Below are 21,406 nucleotides of genomic sequence, written 5' to 3'. Positions count from 1 at the left end.
CAATGCTACACGCTACATTAACGACGTCTCCAGAGTAACTGAATGACGGTTCATATGGAAATCGCAGGTAAGCGTCTCATACAACAACGCCCCCTATAGTTCGTTGCGATCGCGAATACTGACGAAACAGAAAATTTATACAAATAACTGATAAATATTTGGAATTTTTAAAAGCCTTTACGATAAACCATTTTAGACAAGTCAAAAAGTCGTCGAAAAATAAAATAAAAATTTAGGAACAAAAAAAAAGCTGCATCACTTTAAAATTCGCTTCACTCTTTGAAAATTCACGATTTTATTTAAACTTTACCCCTGTGTTATTAAGTTTAACCAGCTTTAATATCACTGCTAGTTTTTTTTATTTTTTTCATGTATTATTGCAGTTTAAAAAGATCTGACGATTTCATTAACGAACGTATAAATTAAGAGTTAACTTTGTTCTGTTAATCCAATTGTTCTTTTATAATCTGCTTTGTGAGCAAATATATTTTATGAACTAAGTAAATTCAATGCAAGCTGCTAAAATAAAATAAAATAAATTGAAAAATTATTTTTTTTAAAAGCAATTATAGAGAGTAAAAAAAATACATTGTAAATAAACGAAGAAAGAAACAACAATGACTTCTTAGCATTAAAATTAAAGAAAAATGCATTAATAATAAATAATTCTATATTATCATTTTTTTTGTGGTTGCATTGTGTTCTTATTCGTTTATTTTTACTTGTAAGGTAGTTTTAAAATTATAAATTTGGATTTTGGAATGAATAAAATGGAATAATTGGGATTCATATGATGTTTTAAGGAAAAGGTGCATTTGCTAAAAGTTCACTTATATAGTAAATACAATCATTTTAAATCCGTAAAGAGACAAAACTTACCTATTAAATGTTTAAGTTTGTCCTTTAACAAATTTTTTGCACAACCAAAATCTATACGGTAAACCACCATATTTTAAGATTTTAGACTTTGAAATTAAAGCAGCGATATTCTTCCATTAAAATAACGAGGAGAAACGGAAGTTAGAAAGTTCTCTCTTGATTAACGCTACAGTCATGTGGTTTAATTATGAGGACAAAAATTATGGTGATATGCATGGTCTATTTACATTTCACCTCTGTGCTCCATGTAAATATGTGTTTAGATATAGACTTTTGTAATTTATATATATTTGGTTCGAAATCGTGTTGTTTTCTTTGTATCCAGTTATGATTCAAAATCAAAGTAGCTTTATTTAGGTGAAACATGCTGTAGAGTTTAAGTACAATTGAACTGTGCTGAAACTCAACTTAATACCACGAAACTCAACGCTGTGTAAGGCCCAACTCAACTGTATAATATGTTATAATTTCTTTCTTTTTTAGTTTTTCATCATTCTCTTCATGATATTCATCATAATGCTAGTAGGCGGAATTTTAGGCTACGTCTTCAGAAACGAGGTAAGATTTAAGATTTTTTATTGTACCGTATTTCAATATTATGCTGCTGATTTTTCTATAAAACTGCCTTAAAGTATTTTATTTTTTAAATTCTTATCAAATATGAAAATAAAATATAGATATTAAGGGTCGCAAAAAATTCATAAGTGAGAAAAAGATGGTATTAAAAACATCAAAACCGGTTTAATTGAGTACTAAAACTCTGAAGAATTTCCAGTTCTCATTTTTAATTTCTTCTCTGTTTTTCTCCTACAACTAAACGGGCTTCAGTGTTTTCAGCTTTTGATAATGTTCGTATTTCTGTTAATTTTTCGCTTAAATGATAATAGGGTAAACTAACCAGTGAAGGAACACTTAAGCTTCGCTTGCCTTTTAAGAAATCTTATTAATTTCAAAATTCGTAATTTCAGTAAAATGACAGTGTCAACATATTTGCTACTAATTGCAAATCATGTAAAAAAATTGCAGAGAACTTACATAATATTGTTTTAAAGTTTTGGAGGTTCAAATAACAAGTAGTAAGAAGACCCAGTGAAGGAACAGCTTTTACCAGTGAATAAACACCCAGTAAAGGAACACCTAATTTTGGTTATTTTTAATGCTCTTTATGAATTTATAAGCCATACAAATATTTAAAAACAAGCCTATTCTTGAAATTATAACATATAAATACTTGAAAAATGTTAACTTTCTTTTTTGTAGTCATGAATTGAAAATTAAAGTGTTAACATATTAATACATACTGTTCATCCACTGCGAAATATATGCCCAGTAAAGGAACATGCCTGTTCCCTCACTGGTTAAAAGTTGTTTTTCGTATTTTTAACATACTTTTGATGCGGAACATCACTAAAGGTACAAGAAAATTAAAGTTTATCTTTTATTTCATTAACTTAGAAAAAAACCCAGTAAAGGAACGCTTGTTCCTTCACTGGTTTTTCATCGTTTGGTGATCCAGTGAATAAACACCCCCTTATCTCAGTACTTTATTATGCTATGGTGCTTGAAAAAAAAATAAAACGTAACTTCAATAACTATATTTTGAATTCTCTTTTTCACAGTAAGAAAAATAAAACTATTACATTCAATTAATTCCACTTCAAACATATGCATGCAAACACTCACATTATAATTTTTTCAAAGAAATAAGGTGTTGCAGAGATAATAACAAATTCAAAAATTTTTCCAGCGAAGTCTATTGGACCAGGTAATCCAAAACATTGCTAGATGACTTCCTATTGTTTGGCAGTAAGCTTTTTTACCAATCAATCTAAAGAAAAACTTTCAAATTCTTATTTTTAATCAATATATGAGAAATGTTCCTTCACTGATTAGTGTTCCTTCACTGGTTGGTTTACCCTATACAACCTTTAATGTCTAGGCTTTTTTGTCTCTAAGATGCATATGAAAGGAGAACATATGTATTACGAACAAAATCTGAATGTTATATATGATTAAATAATTCATATTGCCTTATTTATGGTAATATTGTTATTTAAACTAACAAAAAAAAAACATTTTTGCGGTAAATTTACTTAAAAATTTATATAATGAAGGGTATTCAATAAACAGTTTTAATATTGAAAGAAGACAGACAAAAAAAAATTTTTTTGTATATCTTAAATATCGTTTTCATGAAGTATTTTTAGTCGATATCTTTAAGCGTTTTACTGGCTAAAAAATAATCAAAATGCACATTTTAAAGAAGAAAATGAAAATATTTTTCCTCATTTCTTTTTAAAAACAACTTCTAAAAATTCTATTTCAAATTATATGTTTAGTTGAAATTTTATCGAGATTTACGATGATTTTTTCTTTGTGAATCGATGTAAAATTAGTTTTCAAATTAGAATATTCGATTATTCCACACTTTTTGTAAAAAGACCCATTTTTTGGAAAAGTAAGAAAAATCTACTAATAATATTTTGAGTATGGGAAAATGAGGGTATGTTTTCTGAGGAAAAAAAATACCAACATCCATTTTAAGGAGTTTCAAAATTATGAATTAAAGAGGTCATTGACTCAGTTTTTCAAAACAAAAGTTTTGTGTAGAGTTCATTTTCGCGATAAAATGTTTTGTGAGGGGTCTGTTTTGCGATAAAATATTTTATGAAGGATCCGATTTTATGATAAAATATTTTGTGAAGGATCCGATTTTATGATAAAATATTTTGTGAAGGGTTCATTTATGTAATAAATTATATTGTGACGAATTTGTTTTTTCGATAAAATATATTGTGAAATGCCCATTAACTGAATTAACAATAATTTGTAAATTAACAATACTGTAAGTATTTAAAGAAAGAAATTTATTTTCGCTTCAAAACTGAAATTTAAAAAAATTCGATGCAAGTGCTCGAAAATGACACTCCTTGTTTGGGCCATAATAAGTGAAAAAATCAAAACCGAAACAAGTTAGAAATAAGAAAAGAACACAGTTGACTAACGATGAAAAGGAAAGAAAATTAATTTTAAAAAAAACAAGAAGAGGAACCTTGGAAGCCGAGGAGTGGCGGTGGCCGAAGAAGACAAACTGAGACAAGATACATTCACAAGCGCAATAGAAATGAGAGGTAGGACTGAAGCTTACTAGAGAACGTACGTTAATATGATTTAAGCAAGACTCACAGATCTTAATAGTACTTTTTATGTCCGTAGTAAAAAGAATTTTCACATGAGCGAAATCCATATTTATTTCCTAAACCTAAATAATCATCACGTAAAGTAAAGCATTCACATAAAAACCTGATGGGGACCAGGGAGGTCACGGAGGTTTAGGCTCCATAATTTCTTGACAAACAACATAATGTTGTCAGCATTACGGACAGGAAACCATCGATGATGGACTCCTAGCCGCCACTGGGGATCGAACCCCAGTTCTTCACGATGACAGTTCAGTGCCTTGACCTCTGAGTCGAGTTGGATCCAATCATCATATAATCATCCCTTTATTTCCAAAATCATCCTGTATTTATTTTCAAACCATTTTATATAATATATGTTGAGTTATTTAACTTGATTTTTATTTTTTTAATTCCAATTTCTCCCTGTAGGTGGAGAAGCAGATGAATCAGGAGATGATAATGTCCATACCCCTCTATAGAAATGAGACAGCCGTCACAGATGCCTGGGACTCAGTTCAGGAATACGTAAATAATCATGTTTCTTCTTTTTGTTTTTATTTTAAAACCTTTTTATCCAACTGTATATTGATATCTTATACTATACTCATTGACTTGATATCTATGATGCTTTATTTAGGACTAGCTGTAGACTAGCTGTAAATAATAAATCATTACCAAGTAACACTTAAATCATGTGTTAAGCTGAAACACAATACTATTAATAAAACTGAAATAATTCCATTTTATTTACTTATTTATCATTTTTTGCTATCTTTTCTGGTAACTTTGCGTTATTAGACAGAGTAAAACATGCTTTTATTAGTGCATTCTATAAAAAATAAAGATTCAATATTTTAATAGATACCAAATATACTAATAGAATGCATTGTGCCTCTATTAGTATAGTTGTTATCTATTTAAACTGTACCATTTACCATGATACCAGTAGTACTAGTACTTATTACCAAAACTAAGTATTCATAGTGTCAATTATAGTTTAGCGATTTCTTACGAAATCTTTTTAACGAATTACTAACACATTTCTTCATTAATTTTTTTTTTAGTATGCAACTTAAATTTTTTATTTCGATAGAGATGTCTAAGCTGACCTCACTTAACTTACCTGTCCACTGGAAATCCAACACTGATCAATGACTTACAGATAGCGACCAATAGGAACACGTTACTATTGAGATGTTAATGAGAATCATCCAATAGGAATGGTGCAAACGGCAATCGATTTATTCTACTCAGTGATGGTTCAGCCTCTAGCTTGGAGATCTCTATTACCATTGACTATAAATTTACTTTTACAGAAACACATTTTAAAACTATAACTATGAGATAAATTAATACGTATCTTTTCAAATAACGTTAGAAATGCTAATTTGGTAGAGTAGTCCGGGCATGTTACCACGTTTGCATGGATCGTTTTTTTTCATCTGACGTAACGAATAATAAATAATTTAATTACTAAAAAACGTGCAAAAAAAACTCTTCCTTTTTTCAATAATGAAAGCTAAAGCTGGAAGATATCAATTATATTATCTTTAAAATATTTGAAAAAACAAATAAAACCTCCTATATTTAAAACAATGATTAATGTAAAGATGATCCATTTTTCAAATGTCAATCTCGAATAATCTGAGTTTTCAAGCGAAGTTTAGGAGCAAAGCTAAAAATAACCCTTTGGCGCACTTTAAATTTCAGAAAGCTAGCGTAAACTCTTATGGAGTTATAAAAGCGGCAAACAGACAGACAGACTACCACAACTTCATTTAATTATTACAGATTTATTTCGAGATAATATCCCAGAAAATATTTGCGCGTGGATTCTCTTGTGTTAGGCAGCAGCGTAAAACGATACTGCTATAGTTCAATATTTTATTCTAATATTTTATTGCTCAATTTCTGATATTTTGTTGCAGTTCAAATGTTGCGGTATGATACAGGAACAAGATGCTAGTTATGAAATTTGGTCGAAAAAGAATAAAGAGTTTAGTGGTAACAAGCGAGTACCAGAATCCTGCTGCAGGCAAAAGGACCAGAGCAGCATTCGCAACTGCCAGATTTCTCCTTGGGGTGGCGATGCTTTCACTGAGGTAAATAGCGCCAATATTGATTCATTTTTCAAAATAGGGTAAAAATATACTTGAGAGTGCCCCTTGGCAAAATTGGTGACTTATGTTTGGCGTGGTAACATGAATTGCTGCCAAAACATAATGATATTTCAACAAAACGTTGGAAAATTTCAACAAAACATCGGCCAAACTTTATAATAAACCCAAATATAAGCAAAATTAATAAACCCAAAAAATAGTGCGTGGAGTCCCTCCGCGAGGAAGAAGTTAAACTTCGCAACCTGCGACGTTAATTGTAGAAGAATCAGCAGTCGTAGAAGGATCACTAGTTCTATTCAACGACTCTTTTTCCTGCTCCGTTCGCTTCCGTGCTCTGTAATCACGGTAATATTGTGCATTTTTCCCTCGTGAACCTCTTGAACCAGTTGAAGTGCTTGTGGTTGCCTTATCGTCTCGCCCTGGAAAATGTATTTGTATTAATAATGTATGTGAATACGTCATAACGTATTTTCAGAAGAGAAAACCTAACAATCAATTGATATTCACAAGAGACGTACCTTGACATAACCTTAAATCCGTCGCATTGTCCGTGGGATTGTTTTCACTCATTTTTTACAATTGTTATCCACTAAATTTGAAAATAAAAAAATACTACCCTAGTAAATTATATGTGCATCAAAACAAACTAAAAAAATATTTATAGAAAAACAATACTTTTATGCTAGTGAGAACCAAAACAATAAGGAAATGAATGAGGGAAAACTAGATCCTACCACGTGATTTCCCGGCCAATAAAAATGTAGCGTTAAACGTTTAACGCAACCTTGTTGGAAGTCGCATAAGAAGTATAACTTCAATAAAATGCATTTTGAATCGAAACAAAAATTAATGGAGTAGGCGACTCACTTCTTCATTAAGCTTAAAAATTCTCAGATGTAGATGCACAGAATTGTCTAATAGCAGTTAGATACTGTCTAAATTTATCATGAATAGAATCTGTGTACCTCCATCGCCACATAAATTCGGCGATATACGAATCGAAAATGGCGTCTGTGGTACCGGACTGAAGGTGACATTTTTTTCTAAAGTCCCTTTTTATGACTGCCCACATACCTTTGATCTTATTGACCAGGAGCAAAAGTAACCTTATCAGCTAGTATCCAACATAGAACTAACGAACCTCTGAAATTACATATACCGTTGAACATTTAAAAATAACGCTAAAATCTAAACCAATCAGAATCACGATTAGGCTTCAACATCGCCCAGCTTGGGGATCAACCTCGATCACAACTTGGCGAAAATCAAGGGGCACCCTCAAATATAGTCTACCCCAAAATGGCTCCCTAAACGTAGCTTTGATCAAAAATGTCTGAAAGATATATTTTATCCGATTTTCATCAAGAACATTTCTTAAAATAATTTGTATGAAAATCTGTGACATGACAGCTACGATTGGTTGATTTTGCTTAGAATGAACCTGAATAAAATTCGAAATTAAAGTCAAAACAAGGAAAGTTTCGATTTTCTTACGTAAGCATATGAGGGGTGAGTTTTTGGTTTACTTTTGCTTATAAGGAGATTGTAAATTGCTAAAGAAAACAAAAGCATGTTTATGTAATATTTAAATAGCCCTTATGACACATTTTCATCACATTATTCTTGAAATTATTCCTGGTTTAGCAAGCGGCAATGTGCATATATAGTTAATAAGATATTTCAGTGTATTGTGCTGTCATTAAAAGAAAACTTGTAAAGTACTAAAAAGGAAACAATACTAAGGGAAAGTTTAATTTAATGTCATTTTGGGGGTAAAAGTACTTATAACGATAGTGCCAAGGCTTTTTAATTGCAGGTTTGTAGACGACAGGCAATCTTACATTTTTAAGTATAATTTTTATCTGCACTTATCCCTTTTAAGCTGGCATTTATACTTTCATTTTTAAAATGTTTTACTTTTAAGCAGTATAATGAATTAAAGTTTGTTTTTTTAAAGAAAAAATAGGTCTAAATTAAAAGAATTCTGCTTAATCATGTAAACCTAAGCTGAGTTGGTGCTAGCGGTTAAAATTTGTTATAAGACTTCCAGGTTACTACGTCTGTTTTTTCTTCTTTTCTTTTGGGTGTCTAAGCAAGAAAAAAAACACCATCCTATACTGTCATGGTACTTGTACTGTTTATTATATGACTTAGACGGATCATTATTAGAAACCTGCTAAGACTGTTAATTATAAGCCTGTTTGGATCGTAGGACCCGTGTCCAAGGTTGTGAGTACGATTCCCGTCGGCTGAAGACTCTCCATGAAGTAAATGGTGACTGGTGTACGTTAAATTTTCCGGGTCACAAAGTCCTCTAATTTCCCATTTAAAAATCAATACTTCCCGGGGTACTGAATTGGAAATTGATCTTTGTTTGATCAAGATCAAAATTACGATCTGTGGATGAATGAAGTATATGAATGGTTCCAACCTTTAAAACGGGATGTGACGTGTGATAGTCATATTCTTGGCCATAGAGGGTATGGGGCTGAAAAACAAGAAACACGCCATCTGCCTTGAATTCGCTTGGTTTCACCAAACAGACCTGCTGGTATTTGACAAGTGTTATTTTATTATATTACTTATGCTATATTTACCATCGACTTCCAAATCTATTTAACTAAGCTGAAAACGTTTAAAAAAACTGATAAAACTCAAAACGTGGTAACCCTTACAGAGTTATTAATGATTTATGACGCTACCTTGAGTCGGTTTCCTGTTGTTGTTGTCTCTAATGCCATTTGCCAAAATCAACAAGCCTGTTTGTTGAAACGCAGCAAGTTTAAGTCAGAAGGTGCGTTTCTTGTTTTTAAGTGGTACCATCTATGACCAAGAATACGACTTCAGCTACACACACGTCACAACCCATTCAGATGGCAAACCCATTCATACATTCATTTATTCATCCACAGATCGTAATTTTGTCCTGAATCAGAGATCGATCAATTTCCAATTCAGTACTCCCAGTGGTATTGATTTGTTATAGGAACTTGGAGGACTTCGTGATCTGATAGATTTAACGTGTATCAGTCACCATTTACTACACGAAGAGTCTTCGGAAGGTGGGGATTGAACGTGTATCAGTCACCATTTACTACACGAAGAGTCTTCGGAAGGTGGGGATTGAACTCATGACCTCTTAGACATGGGTCCAACGCCCTTCCTACCAGAGGCTACCCGTTCCATTAGATTTCCTTAAATCATCATTATTCACGACCTTTTAGAATTGATAAAATCCAAGAAAATTTTATTAATTATAAATTGAAATAAATCATAATATTAAAACTTTCTTTCATCAAGCCCTTTCACACATCAACTCACAAACATATGAGTAGGAATAACACCGGAAATTTTCGAGATTCCGTTCCAGTTTTAGAATCTTGTTAAGTCTAGTTTACTATCCATTCCTGACTTACTTTTAATCTTTCTGAAATAATTCTGTAAATTTTATTTCAGGATTGTTATATGAAAATGAAAGACTTTGTAAAAGATCATGCTCTTATATTAGGCGGAATAGGAATAGGAATTTCCTGCGTGCTGGTACGTATAGTTATTAGTTTTTTTTCAATTATTAATTTCCACAATATATTCCGTTACAACTGCTCATAGTGCATGTGTTTAGAAACCCTTTCACAGATGAAATTTAAAAAAAAGTACTCATATTTGATTTCATGAGCTAATATTAAAACGAAGTATACACCTCATTAAAATATGGTGAATCACTATTGAAGAAGGCGATGTTAACAAAGCCTCAAGACCAGTTTTATTACAGAAATGGTTTTTTAATAATCGCTTTTCACCTATTCTTTCTTTCTCTGAGACTTAAGCAGACTATAATTATTTTTATATCGCTTTCTTCTAAATGATACTTCATTTTTTTTTACAATGATTTCGTTTTCTAATCGCGTAAACATTAATCTTCTACCAATAATGTGTATACTTCTTTACCTTCCTTTTGATCAAAAAATCCGAAAGTAAATATCAAGGATGGTGGATTCTGCATTTCCTATTTAACTATCAATATTTATTAAAAAATATAAATTGAGATTTGCTAGCTCCATTCTAAAATAGTCTATTTTTTTTTTAAATTACAACCATGCATTTATTTTCTATAATTATATTGTAAAGGTAGATCATAAGCATACCAAATTTTATTTTTGACCAGAGGAAAACTGAGAGAAACCTAAGTGACGAATAGTACGCTATGAGAATAAATGCATTTAAAGATATAAATGGATTCATGTCCAGAAACCTGGAACATTTCAACGGGGTCTGGCTAGACACAGAATTCTTTTTTCTGTATATATTATTCTACATATAATCCCTATGTATTCCCATACATATAAAAATTGAAAAGTTACTATGTCACATATTTTTTTAATGACTGAAATATTATTCTCCTGCTTTTTTTCAAAACTTCATTCATTTAATTAATCCTTCGAGGCCGATAAGACACCACTGTCCATTTTATATATTTTTTTCTGAAGCTCTGATTGCATGCAAAAATACATTTTAGTGTTTTTCTAATTATACAAATCAGTCTAATAGTTACTATAAAAAATCTATCAGAATTATATTTGTTCTTAAATATGAGATCTAAAGAAAGTAGTTTGAAAAAAATTTCTGCATTCATGTTCAAAAATTAATCAATAATTGATTTTGCAAATTAAAGAAATTTCAATGATGAATAACTGTTTCTCTTGGATCAAAATAACTGCAAATAAAAGCAAATTTAAAAAATAATTCTTTAAAAATGAGCCCTATATAAGTTATAGGATGAGACGAAAGAAATGATTAGAATGTTAAATATACTATTTAATGCAAAATTAAAAAAATAAAGTGTAAAAATGTATTTTTAATAACAATTCTGCTTAAAATGGTTAACCATTTGCTGTCGTATGTTTGCTCTTAGCCATCAAAGCAAATAACCATTGTTAGCTTATAGTATTGAACAATATTATTAGTCTTAAGAGACATTATATATTATCTCGTAAGATATACGATAAATTGAGTTACATGAGATAAAGTGTAAAAGCGTTTTTTCCTTCATCAAAGAGAGCGATTTTTTTTCTTCCCTGCACCGCTCGTCAGACTAAAATTCATTTCAACCACTATGATAAAAAAAAAAAAATTTAACCCTTTGACGCGGTTTTTTTTAAATCATATTTTACTTTTTCTATTATTTTGTATGGATTTTGGTGAATATAAGTGAAAAATATTATACTTAGCATTTTGCTATTTAATAATTTAATTATATTTAATGATATAATTATATTTAATAACATTATTTAATAATTTTATAATATTTAATTACATTATTTAACAATTTATAATATAATTTAACAATTCCATAGTTATGAAATACAACATAAAACACCGTTGTCTTTTTCTAAATAAAAAATAAAATCTTCCAAACATGATTCCCTTTCAAAAAATAATTTTTCGAATTTGTACTTAATTGCAGCTATTTAGATTTAAGACCATCAATTATTATTACAGATTATTCATCACTGAAATTTCTTTACATTACAAAATCAATTATGGATAAATATTTGAATATGAATGAAGAAATAATTTTCAAACTACTTTCTTTAGATTTTATACTTTAGTACAAATATAATTCCGATGATTTAATAGATTTTTTTATAGTAAGTATTAGAATGGTGATTCACTATTAAAAAATTTTATAATGCATGTTTGTTTGTAGTTACTTCAAAAACATATATAAAATAGACACTGGTTTCCTATTTGTGTCAAAGGGTTAATACGATTGAAAAGTTACTTGAATTTTGCATCAATATTTCTCAAATTAAATTAGTACTAGTTGACAGGTTAGTACAGGGTTGGATTTCTGATGTCAATGATTGCATCCTTTAAAAATATCTCACAAGTTTAGATATTTTATATCTGACGGGAATTTCTTCAAATATTTGTCTGTTTTCAAACTTTTTGAACATCTTGTTAAGATCTGATGGGGTTATATATTTTAGTACAAATATAATTCCTGTAATCTAATAGATTTTTGTACTAACTATTTGTCTGCCTTCTCATATTCAAAAAATTTCATAAAATGTTTTTGCTTGTAGTTACAGAGTCAAAAAATACACAAACGGGACACCGGTGTCCCATCTGCGTCAAAGGGTTAATACGACGGAAAAATTACTTAAATTTTGCATCAATATTTCTCAAATTAAATTAGTACTAGTGTAATTTTGCACCAATATTTCTCAAATTTAATTAGTGCTAGTGTAATTTTGCACCAATATTTCTCAAATTTAATTAGTACTAGTGTAATTTTGCACCAATATTTCTCAAATTAAATTAGCACTAGTTGACAGGTTGGCACAGGATTGGATTTTTGACGTCAATGATTGCATCGTTTAAAATTATCTCACAAGTTTAGATTTTTGGTCTGATGTGAATTTCTTCAAATATTTGTCCATTTTCAAACTTTTTGAACACCCTGTTAAGCAAGCGTTTATAATTTTTTTTTCTTCTTTTTCTTCCTACAGATCGTAGGCATGATGCTGTCCTGTGCGTTGTTCTTGATGATCAACTAATCCAGAAAACTGTCCAACACCAACCTCATCAAAATCTTTTTCCTTTTTTGGAATGAGCTGGATATAAGTGGATTTGGTTCTCGCTTATTTCATTTCATTCGTGTTTGTAAATATTTATGCATTGCGAATGGCCTTCTACTTAAAACTGTTATGTAAGCAAGAATTAAGTTGCGATTTTAAGAAGAAAAGAAAAATTTAGTCAAGAAATTAAAAATTGTTGAAGTTTGTTAAGATGCAATAACGGATGTTGCGGGACTGGCAAACTCCTTGATTAGATTTGATTAAAAGGAAAAAAATAGAAAAAAAATAATCAAAAGATTTTGCAACCACGCATATTCATGGACATCTAAATCCTAATTTTAAATTCATTTTATGTGAATACATGCCATTGCAAAAAAAGTTCCTTGAAATTTTTTTTAAAATTTTTATAAATGTAAAAAATATGACATATTATTATGATATAATACTCCTTTTATAAATTTGTTTTATTCTATTCATCATAAAATATTTTGCTTAAATTTTATGATTATTTTATATTGATTTTCCTTGAAATATTTTGCTTAAGCCAAATAGCTTAATTTCAAAGCAAAAATGTTAATAATAGATTTAGAATTTTATTAACCTTAGTCGTCGATTGTATGTCCTCTTTTGCTGCATGCCTGGGCGCATTGCTCCTCAACACGCCACTACAGAAATATTAAACTTTTTAATTAGCATTTTAGTCACTGGAGAAATAATTAAGCCAATTTTTTAAACAAATATTTTTATCAACAAGTTGTATCCTAATTTCTACGATAAAAACAAATTTTTGTTTTATAATTAATATAAAATTTAATTTGTATTTTTAAGAGAATGTTCAATGTATAATGAATGTTTAGTTTTTTAAAATTTTGAAGATTAAATACACAAGGTCTAGGTAAACAATCGAGATCATATTTTATTAAATTGAAACATATGATTATTTTATCTTATGTTAACAAAAGTTGATTCTTTGAAGATTTAGACGAAACTAATAATTGCCATTAAACATTTAAAGATAAAAAGCAAACATAACTAAAACTATTTACCTAAACCATGATTTTTGTTCTATTTATACCCAATGTGTTGACTTATTTCTATGTTAGACTGCAAACAACTATTCCACGTGCATTTTTTCATTTATGTATACAATATTATTTATGTATTTATATATTTATTCTATTAAATGTGGGTTGTCTTTTTCTATATGAGAAATTTTTCCTTACTTTTAAACATGGTTACGTTAATTTCTCCCATATGATGAATCAAGGTTTTTATTTGTGACTAAATAAGCATTGTAATCATGACGTTTACTATTGCGAAAAACGTCTATGTTAGAAAGAACCTAAATTATAGATGTGGCTAGACGTTTTTTTAATTATTATTGTAACATCCATTAATGCTGTGATCCGCTGGCCACGGTCCGATACCTGTCCATGGATTAAATGGTACCGAGTCGCCCAAAGTAACATTAAATTTCCATTTTAATTATTCGACTTTCCATGGGACTGGAAGCTGAGATACGTCCCCTAAAGCCGCGCCATTACCGCCCATGAAATTATAATTTATTTTGAAACCATGTCTGAAAAAAAATAAAGTTATTAAATCGAAGTATTCTAAAATATAAGCAATGAACGGCCGTGGTAAAATTTTCAATCTTTGACCGGTAAGCGGGGCATTCACTATTGCATATAAGTTGGGGAACCCAGCATTAATGCATATAACGTATACCTCATGAAGAACCAAGGTTTTAGGTAATATTAAACGTGTATTATAATCTTGTGATCTACTATAGCAAAAAAAGTCTACCTTATGAAGAACCAAGTATGGCTGTATATCCTTTTTTTTTAGTAATGGCATTCACTATTGCATATAACGTGTACTTTATGAAGAAACAAGGTTTTAAATGGCACAATTTTTTTAATCATTACGCCTACTATTGTAAATAACTTCTACTTTATGAAGAAGCAAAATTTTTAATGCGTTTAGGCATTCTTTTTTTAATATGGCGTCCTCTACTGCATATAATGTATATTTTATAAGAAACAAGATTTAAAATGCAGCTAAACGATTTCTTTTTAAAATTTTAATCATGAGGCATACCATTGCAAAAGAAGTATACGCTTTCAAGAAGCAAGGTTTTAGGTATGACTAGGCGTTTTTTTAAATTATAAAGGTGTCTAATACTGAAATAACTTATACTTTATGAAGAATCTGACTGGACATTCTTTTTTTTTTTAAATTTATCACGGCGTACTTTATTGAAATTACGTATACCTTATAAGGACTCTTGCTTGACCTCTAACCGATTTAATCAAAATAATCATAACTCTTATAAGATTATATTTTTATGCAGTTTGATTTTCAGATACAATTTTACTACATCAAAAATTTGAAGATCCAGTTTGATCTTAATCAACGCATTGAGAAAATTCGAACGTTTTTAGCTCCAATACTATATTGCTATACCAGTTGTCTAAATAAAATAAAATATTGCATCATTTTCTTCAAGATTTTGATAGATCAAAACTTTTTTTCGAATTCTTATAAGGATAATTAAACGCTACATCAAAATCATTTAAAAGCACCCGATTTTACATATTTTTAAAAGTTTTACGTAATATGAATTTTTTTTTTAAACATGAAATAGTTTCGAAAGAGTTAATGAAAATTGTCTTACGTATTCTTCACTGAAGAAGTTGAGTAAAATTTATTCAAAATTCTGCCAAAAGCCAAAATAAGATACGGATATTTTTCCGAATAATCTCTCAAAATTTCGTGCCTTTCTTTCTTCAATTATTTATTTCTTAGCAAGTCAGGCTTATGGTTTATAAAGGATTACCGACAATCTATATTCATATCAATTCTTGCAGTATTTTTTTACCACTCATTTCAAACGCATTTCTTTATATATTTGCCCAGAATTGAAAAATTATTTCAATCTGGTACTTGCAACAAACAACATGGTTGTGCATGGCGTGTTAATATTACAGCTTTAAGGCTTAGGTTTATTATCACACTGTATCAATTTACTGATTAGATTTAATTGGATATCTGCAAGTGACGTCACGCGTGTGTGTCAAACCTGATTGGCTAACCAACGCGTGACGTTGATTGCAAACATCCAATTGCAGAATTTAATTTTTGATGAACATGATGCATTGTAATTTATTAATGTAATCAAAGAGAATCAAAGTGTCATGAAATCAAAGTGTTTTTGAAAATATGAAAGCCATTCGTTATGGCTATACTTGTGTTAGTAACCATCATAATGATGGAATAATTTTTTGAAATATATTTGTCTCCATGTTTCCTTATGGTACTGTAAATTATTTTATCTGTGTGGCTTATTATACAAATATGGTGATTAAAACATGTTACCTGTATGTAATGTTCACTTCAGAATGTATTATACGTTTCGTTTTTAAATAAAGATGTTTGTTCCCTTGTTCTAGATTTATTATTTTAAAACAACAGAACTATATAAATATTTTTTTTCTTCAGGAAAACGGACAAACAATTTCTTTTTTTCCGACAAATTAACATCTTTAACACGTCATAAAAAAATTTACTTTTTATGAACTTTTTTATATTTTTAAAATCAAATCGCATTAGTTAAAATATTTTTTAAAAAACCAATGTCATTACGTGATTGGGAAGGTTTTTTATAAAAAGAATAAAAAAATATTTTTAAAAACTGTAAATTCCAATTGCTCAAAATCACAGGTAATTAGTTCACACATTTTTTTAAAATATCCAAATACTGACGTTGTGATAGCTAATATTTTCCGCATCAAATGTAACCCACCTGTAAATTTTCTTTGACTGAATGGCTAGCTGAGCCGAAGAATAAATAATGTGATATATTCTTTGGCTGAGCAGTGTAAATGTTAAATCAAAATTTTTTTTAAAAAAATAATCTAAAAATAATGTACAAAAATATTTTATAACAGGATGGATTACTAGGTAGCGATGAAATAAAAATAACTTTCAAGAAAGAAAAAAAAAATTCATAATTATTTTATCAAGAAATTCTTTTTTTTTTCTTTATATTTTACCAAATTTCCTGTAAAATAATACTTTTTTTTTATCAAGACTTTTATCTTGCTTAAAAAGAACAGGCTTAAGATTTGTTTTTATATTAGGCAGCTGAATTTGCAGGTCTACAGTGGTTTCGAATTTAGTAGTTCTTGTCGCGTGCCTAAGTTGAAATGAAATAAGCTGAATTCTGGTTTTTTATATATATCTCTTGAGCATATATTTTATTACAAAAGGAGAGAATTGTCAGAGAAAAATATTTCTTTTTTCTTAAATTTGGTTATTTTATTTTGAATTGTAAAAGTTTGATGATAAAATACAGTTGCAATCTATCTTATTATATAAAACGCTAATACGTACGTATGTATGTATGCATGTATCAATAAAACCGGTGATATTTCTTTTCTCTCGCTGGCAACAGTTTTCATTTTTAATTGATTGGATTCGGCGCGCAAGAGCACGTAGTGAGCAACCAGATAACAATAACCAGAGTGAGCATTATCAGGTTGTTCAATTCAGATTCATGCACTAAAAACATGATAATATTTAATTTGAACTCAATTAGGAATTAATTAATTAATTGAAGTGAGAATGCTTTAAAAGGCTGCTGTTGAATTGATATTTTTCTACTGGGAGCTACCTAAACGTCTAAAAAACGTTTAAGTGTTTGTATTGAATGCATTGAATTTTTTTATATTTCGCGTTTATTTATGCATTGAATTTTCACGCTTTAAAATGCAGAATATTAGTGAAGCAATATTTGATAATTTATTTTGCTAATATGTTTCTTATTTAGCTAATGTTTTGATTTTTTCACCATGTACAATCTAAATAGCTAATATACTTTTTTAAAAGCCAATAAGAACATTGGTAGAATTCTTCTACATAAGTACAATACTATGTCTTTGATGATAAAATACTATGTCTTTGATGATAATATATTATGTCTTTGTGCTAGAACATTGTGTTCATTGGCGAGCGAGCGCAGCGAGCCATGGTTCACGGTGTGAACCACATAGGATTGCGTAGCAATCCTCGGGGGTTGGCTAGCGTTAGCGAGCAGGGGGCGGAGCCTCCTAGTTATTTGTAAATGCTTATTCTTTTCTTAGTTCCTTTTAGTTCGTATCGTTATTTCTTATAACGATATATTGTTATTAGAAAGTATATTTATTTAAAGTATATTTATTTATTATTTTTTTCGTTGGCATTTTACTTCAATAATTTTCAAAAATTAACAGAAATATTATGCAAATGCTATATTATTTGTTGTTTAAAACATAGTTGAAGGCTTCAAAACTCATGATTGGTTTAAAAAAAATCCTAACTTCACGGAACCCTAAGGTTCCGCGGAACCGATTAGGGAACTAATGATCCAGATTATCCTAACTGGATCAGGTGCACCCTATAACTATTTTATAATAGAAATTACGAAACCATAAATCTTTTTAGAAGCCGGTCTAGTGGTTAAAAGATAATGAGACATTTATAAGTGTCATTTTAAATTTTTAATGAATTCTAGTAATTTTTGCAAAAAAAAAAAATTTTATTTTGAGCATTTTTAAAGGATCTGACTCAAGTTTTTTATATAACGCAGAAAGTAGAAGACCGGGTCACTTAAGGCCTGGTTTCTTAGGAAACGTCAGCGTCAGCTTGAAACGAACGTTTACCTCTGATTGGTTAATTTATGAGTTTGACAGCATACGTCATCGAACGCTCAGCTTGAACGACAACTGCCGTCCAAATCAACTGCAGTTGGATTACAACGTGACGTTAACAACAGAAGCAATGGCGAACAACAGCCATCAACAGAGCATTGAAATCAGCCAAGATTTTAATTCTCCAAGACTTCTTTTTCCACTTCTTCTTCATTTAGCTAAGCTATAGTGTGTTTTTTCTTGGACAAAGTCATTATTTGCTCTTTACAGCATTGGTCGACAATCACAAAATCAATACAAATTCAAAATGAATATTTGTTTACGTTATTAACGCATGCGCAATGCAAGATAATGTCTGTGTCGGACCGACTGCTCAAGCTGAGCTAACAAAAAGGTATTTTCATGGCGTCAAAATTATATCAACTTAACACTGACGCCCAGTTAAGACGCTTCTCCTAAGAAACCAGGCCTTGAGCTAACAAACCAGTATTTTGTTGGTGTCAAGGTAACGTCAACTTAACGCTGACACCCAGATAAGGCGCTTGTCCTAAGAAACCAGGCCTTTAGATTCAAAGCCTTGATTGGATATGAAAATGATTTTGTTCTTTGATGGGTGTAGCCTTTGATGTAATAATCTTCTTCCACAGCTGTTCTTCGCTCTCCTGAACCCATCATGCACTCACATGGAGGTGTGAGGGCAAAACTAGGTATAGTACTCGGTCTTACTCAGAGAGCAGAGGTTATTGAAAAGTTACAGAACGAATAGCACAAACTGGAAATGGTAGGTAGGTACTTTATTTACGACGCACTGGAGCTGACAATGGGCTATTGGTAACGGTCTGGGAGACATCCCTGAGGATGATCCGAAGACATGCCATCACAATTTTGATCCTCTGCCGAGGGAATGGCTCCCCTACTTTGGTAGCCCGACGACCTGCGCGCGAAGTCGAACACTTTACGGTAGAACAGTTTAGCGAGGACCGACACCGCGCATCCTCGATCCCTACACAGGCTGTTCAAAGTGGTCACCCACACTCTTACTGATCGCAGCCAGGGATGCTTGATTTCGGTGTTGTACTGGAACCGTGCCTTTACGATCACTCCACTGGAAGCGGAAAGCACAAAGATTAACCCCAGGTCATGACGGGATTCGAACTCGCTAACTCTACCCATCAGAATGTTTGGCATACGGGAAACAAATCTTGGCTACGGAAGTCTCGGTGGTTCTTATCGAGTATCATTACTTCAACTCTTTTGTATAGAGTTGAAAGAGCAAGAACCAATCACTGCGACTTCAATTATAGGCTAAAAAATAATTGTCATCGATGCTAATTAGCCAATCCCTGAAATCAACTCCTCTCACCTTCTCTCTCATCTTCATCGTCCCGCAGTGGACTGATCGTTAGGACATGGTTCCCAGTAGAGCACAGAAGCCAGACAGGCAATAATGGGCAGTCCACATTGTGAGAATGGAGGATAGCAGGACAACCAAAAAAGTCTTCAGTGCCAGGCCACCAGGTACAAGAAAAAGAGGACAGCCAAACCTAAGATTTTTAGACTGCCTTGAAAAGGACCTACAAGTTTTTAAAATAATAAACTGGAGAACCTTGGCTAGGGGAAGAATGTCTTGGCATAGTCTTGTTGAGAAGGCCAGGGCCCATCCTGGGCTGTCGTGCCAATGAGAAGACGAAGAAGGTCTCAATAAAACCTTCTTTAAAGGTGTTCTATTAATATTTCTGTCAAATATGGGTATTTTCGGAAAATATGACGCTCATATTTTTATATGAAGCCAGTTTCAAACAAAACAGCTATTTCAAAATCTATCTATCCTTTATATCCTTCTACATATTATCTATCCTTTGTTTTCGATTGCATCTATTAATCTCGAATTCATGGACCCAGATAGATTTTTAACTATATTGGTATCAATATTGTTCAAAGACATCTCTATTGCAGCAATCGAATCCGACTTTCTCTCGATTTGTTGGTCAGATTTGTAAACGTATCTTGCTAACATGTCCCACAAGGTTTTCATGCAGGATTCAGATCAGGGATACGAAATGGTCAATCAAGGGATTCAACCTCATTCGCTTTCATCCAGGATTTAGTTGAATAAGTAGTATGGACTGCATTATTGCCATGTTGGAACATCTAGCCTCCATATGTTATAAAAGGAGCTAGATGCAATAAGTTATCTCCCAATATATCCTGATACATAACTGAATTCATTTAAGTTTGTCTAAATACATAACTGAATTCATTTAAGTTTGTCTAAATACATAACTGAATTCATTTAAGTTTGTCTAAATACATAACTGAATTCATTTAAGTTTGTCTAAATACATAACTGAATTCATTTAAGTTTGTTTAAATGCATAACTGAATTCATTTATGTTTGTCTAAATACATAACTGAATTCATTTAAGTTTGTCTAAATACATAACTGAATTCATTTAAGTTTGTCTAAATAAACTTAGGTACATTTTGTGTTAAAAAATGACTATAATACAAGAGAACTTTGATATTATTAGGGCTGCAATATTTTAATTTTAATTTTACACATAAGAAGTTACAGTTGCTTGGCGAATAGCATTTGATAAGTACTGCAGTTATTTATGAATTGCATATTGATGAATGCGTGTTTTGTGTTTAAAAAATGATTGTTATACAGGAGAATTCCAAATTTAATAGGATTACAGTACTTTTTTTTTCAGCATGTGTCAAAAGTAAGGGCAATAAAAATTCACCAAAATCAGTTGGGGAGAAAAAATGTCTCCAAACTTTCGGTGCAGACGCACAACAAATCAATTCCGAAACTTTAACAAATGTTACAGCGTTTTGCCAAGAAATTGTATATTAACGAAAGAATTTTTTAACATACATTCAGATACCCATTTTTTTTTTTTTACTTTTGTTTCCTAAGACGTTAATATTTTCTCGTTGAAACTTAATTT

At 30.8% G+C, this 21,406-nt stretch overlaps 1 protein-coding gene across 4 annotated transcripts in view; it reads left to right on the top strand.

The window, feature by feature from the left end:
• The window catches only part of LOC107455349 (CD151 antigen), a 69,172-nt gene extending 56,154 nt beyond the window's left edge, over positions 1-13,018 (top strand). For all 4 annotated transcript variants that reach the window (XM_016072881.5, XM_016072889.5, XM_071182507.2 and 1 more), the window contains exons 4-8: positions 1,363-1,437; positions 4,491-4,586; positions 5,990-6,163; positions 9,638-9,721; positions 12,694-13,018. In XM_016072881.5, coding sequence (XP_015928367.1) covers positions 1,363-1,437; positions 4,491-4,586; positions 5,990-6,163; positions 9,638-9,721; positions 12,694-12,741 — 477 coding nt within the window. In that variant the 3' untranslated portion in view covers positions 12,742-13,018. The remainder of the gene's footprint in view (positions 1-1,362; positions 1,438-4,490; positions 4,587-5,989; positions 6,164-9,637; positions 9,722-12,693) is intronic.
• Positions 13,019-21,406: the final 8,388 nt, after the last annotated feature.

Source organism: Parasteatoda tepidariorum, chromosome 4 (genome assembly GCF_982258835.1).
Source record: "Parasteatoda tepidariorum strain Cologne lab strain chromosome 4, Ptep-v5.0, whole genome shotgun sequence".
NCBI lineage: Eukaryota > Metazoa > Arthropoda > Arachnida > Araneae > Theridiidae > Parasteatoda > Parasteatoda tepidariorum.
The sequence above is the reverse complement of the archived record's forward strand: the minus strand, read 5'-3'. Positions and strand labels throughout refer to the sequence as shown.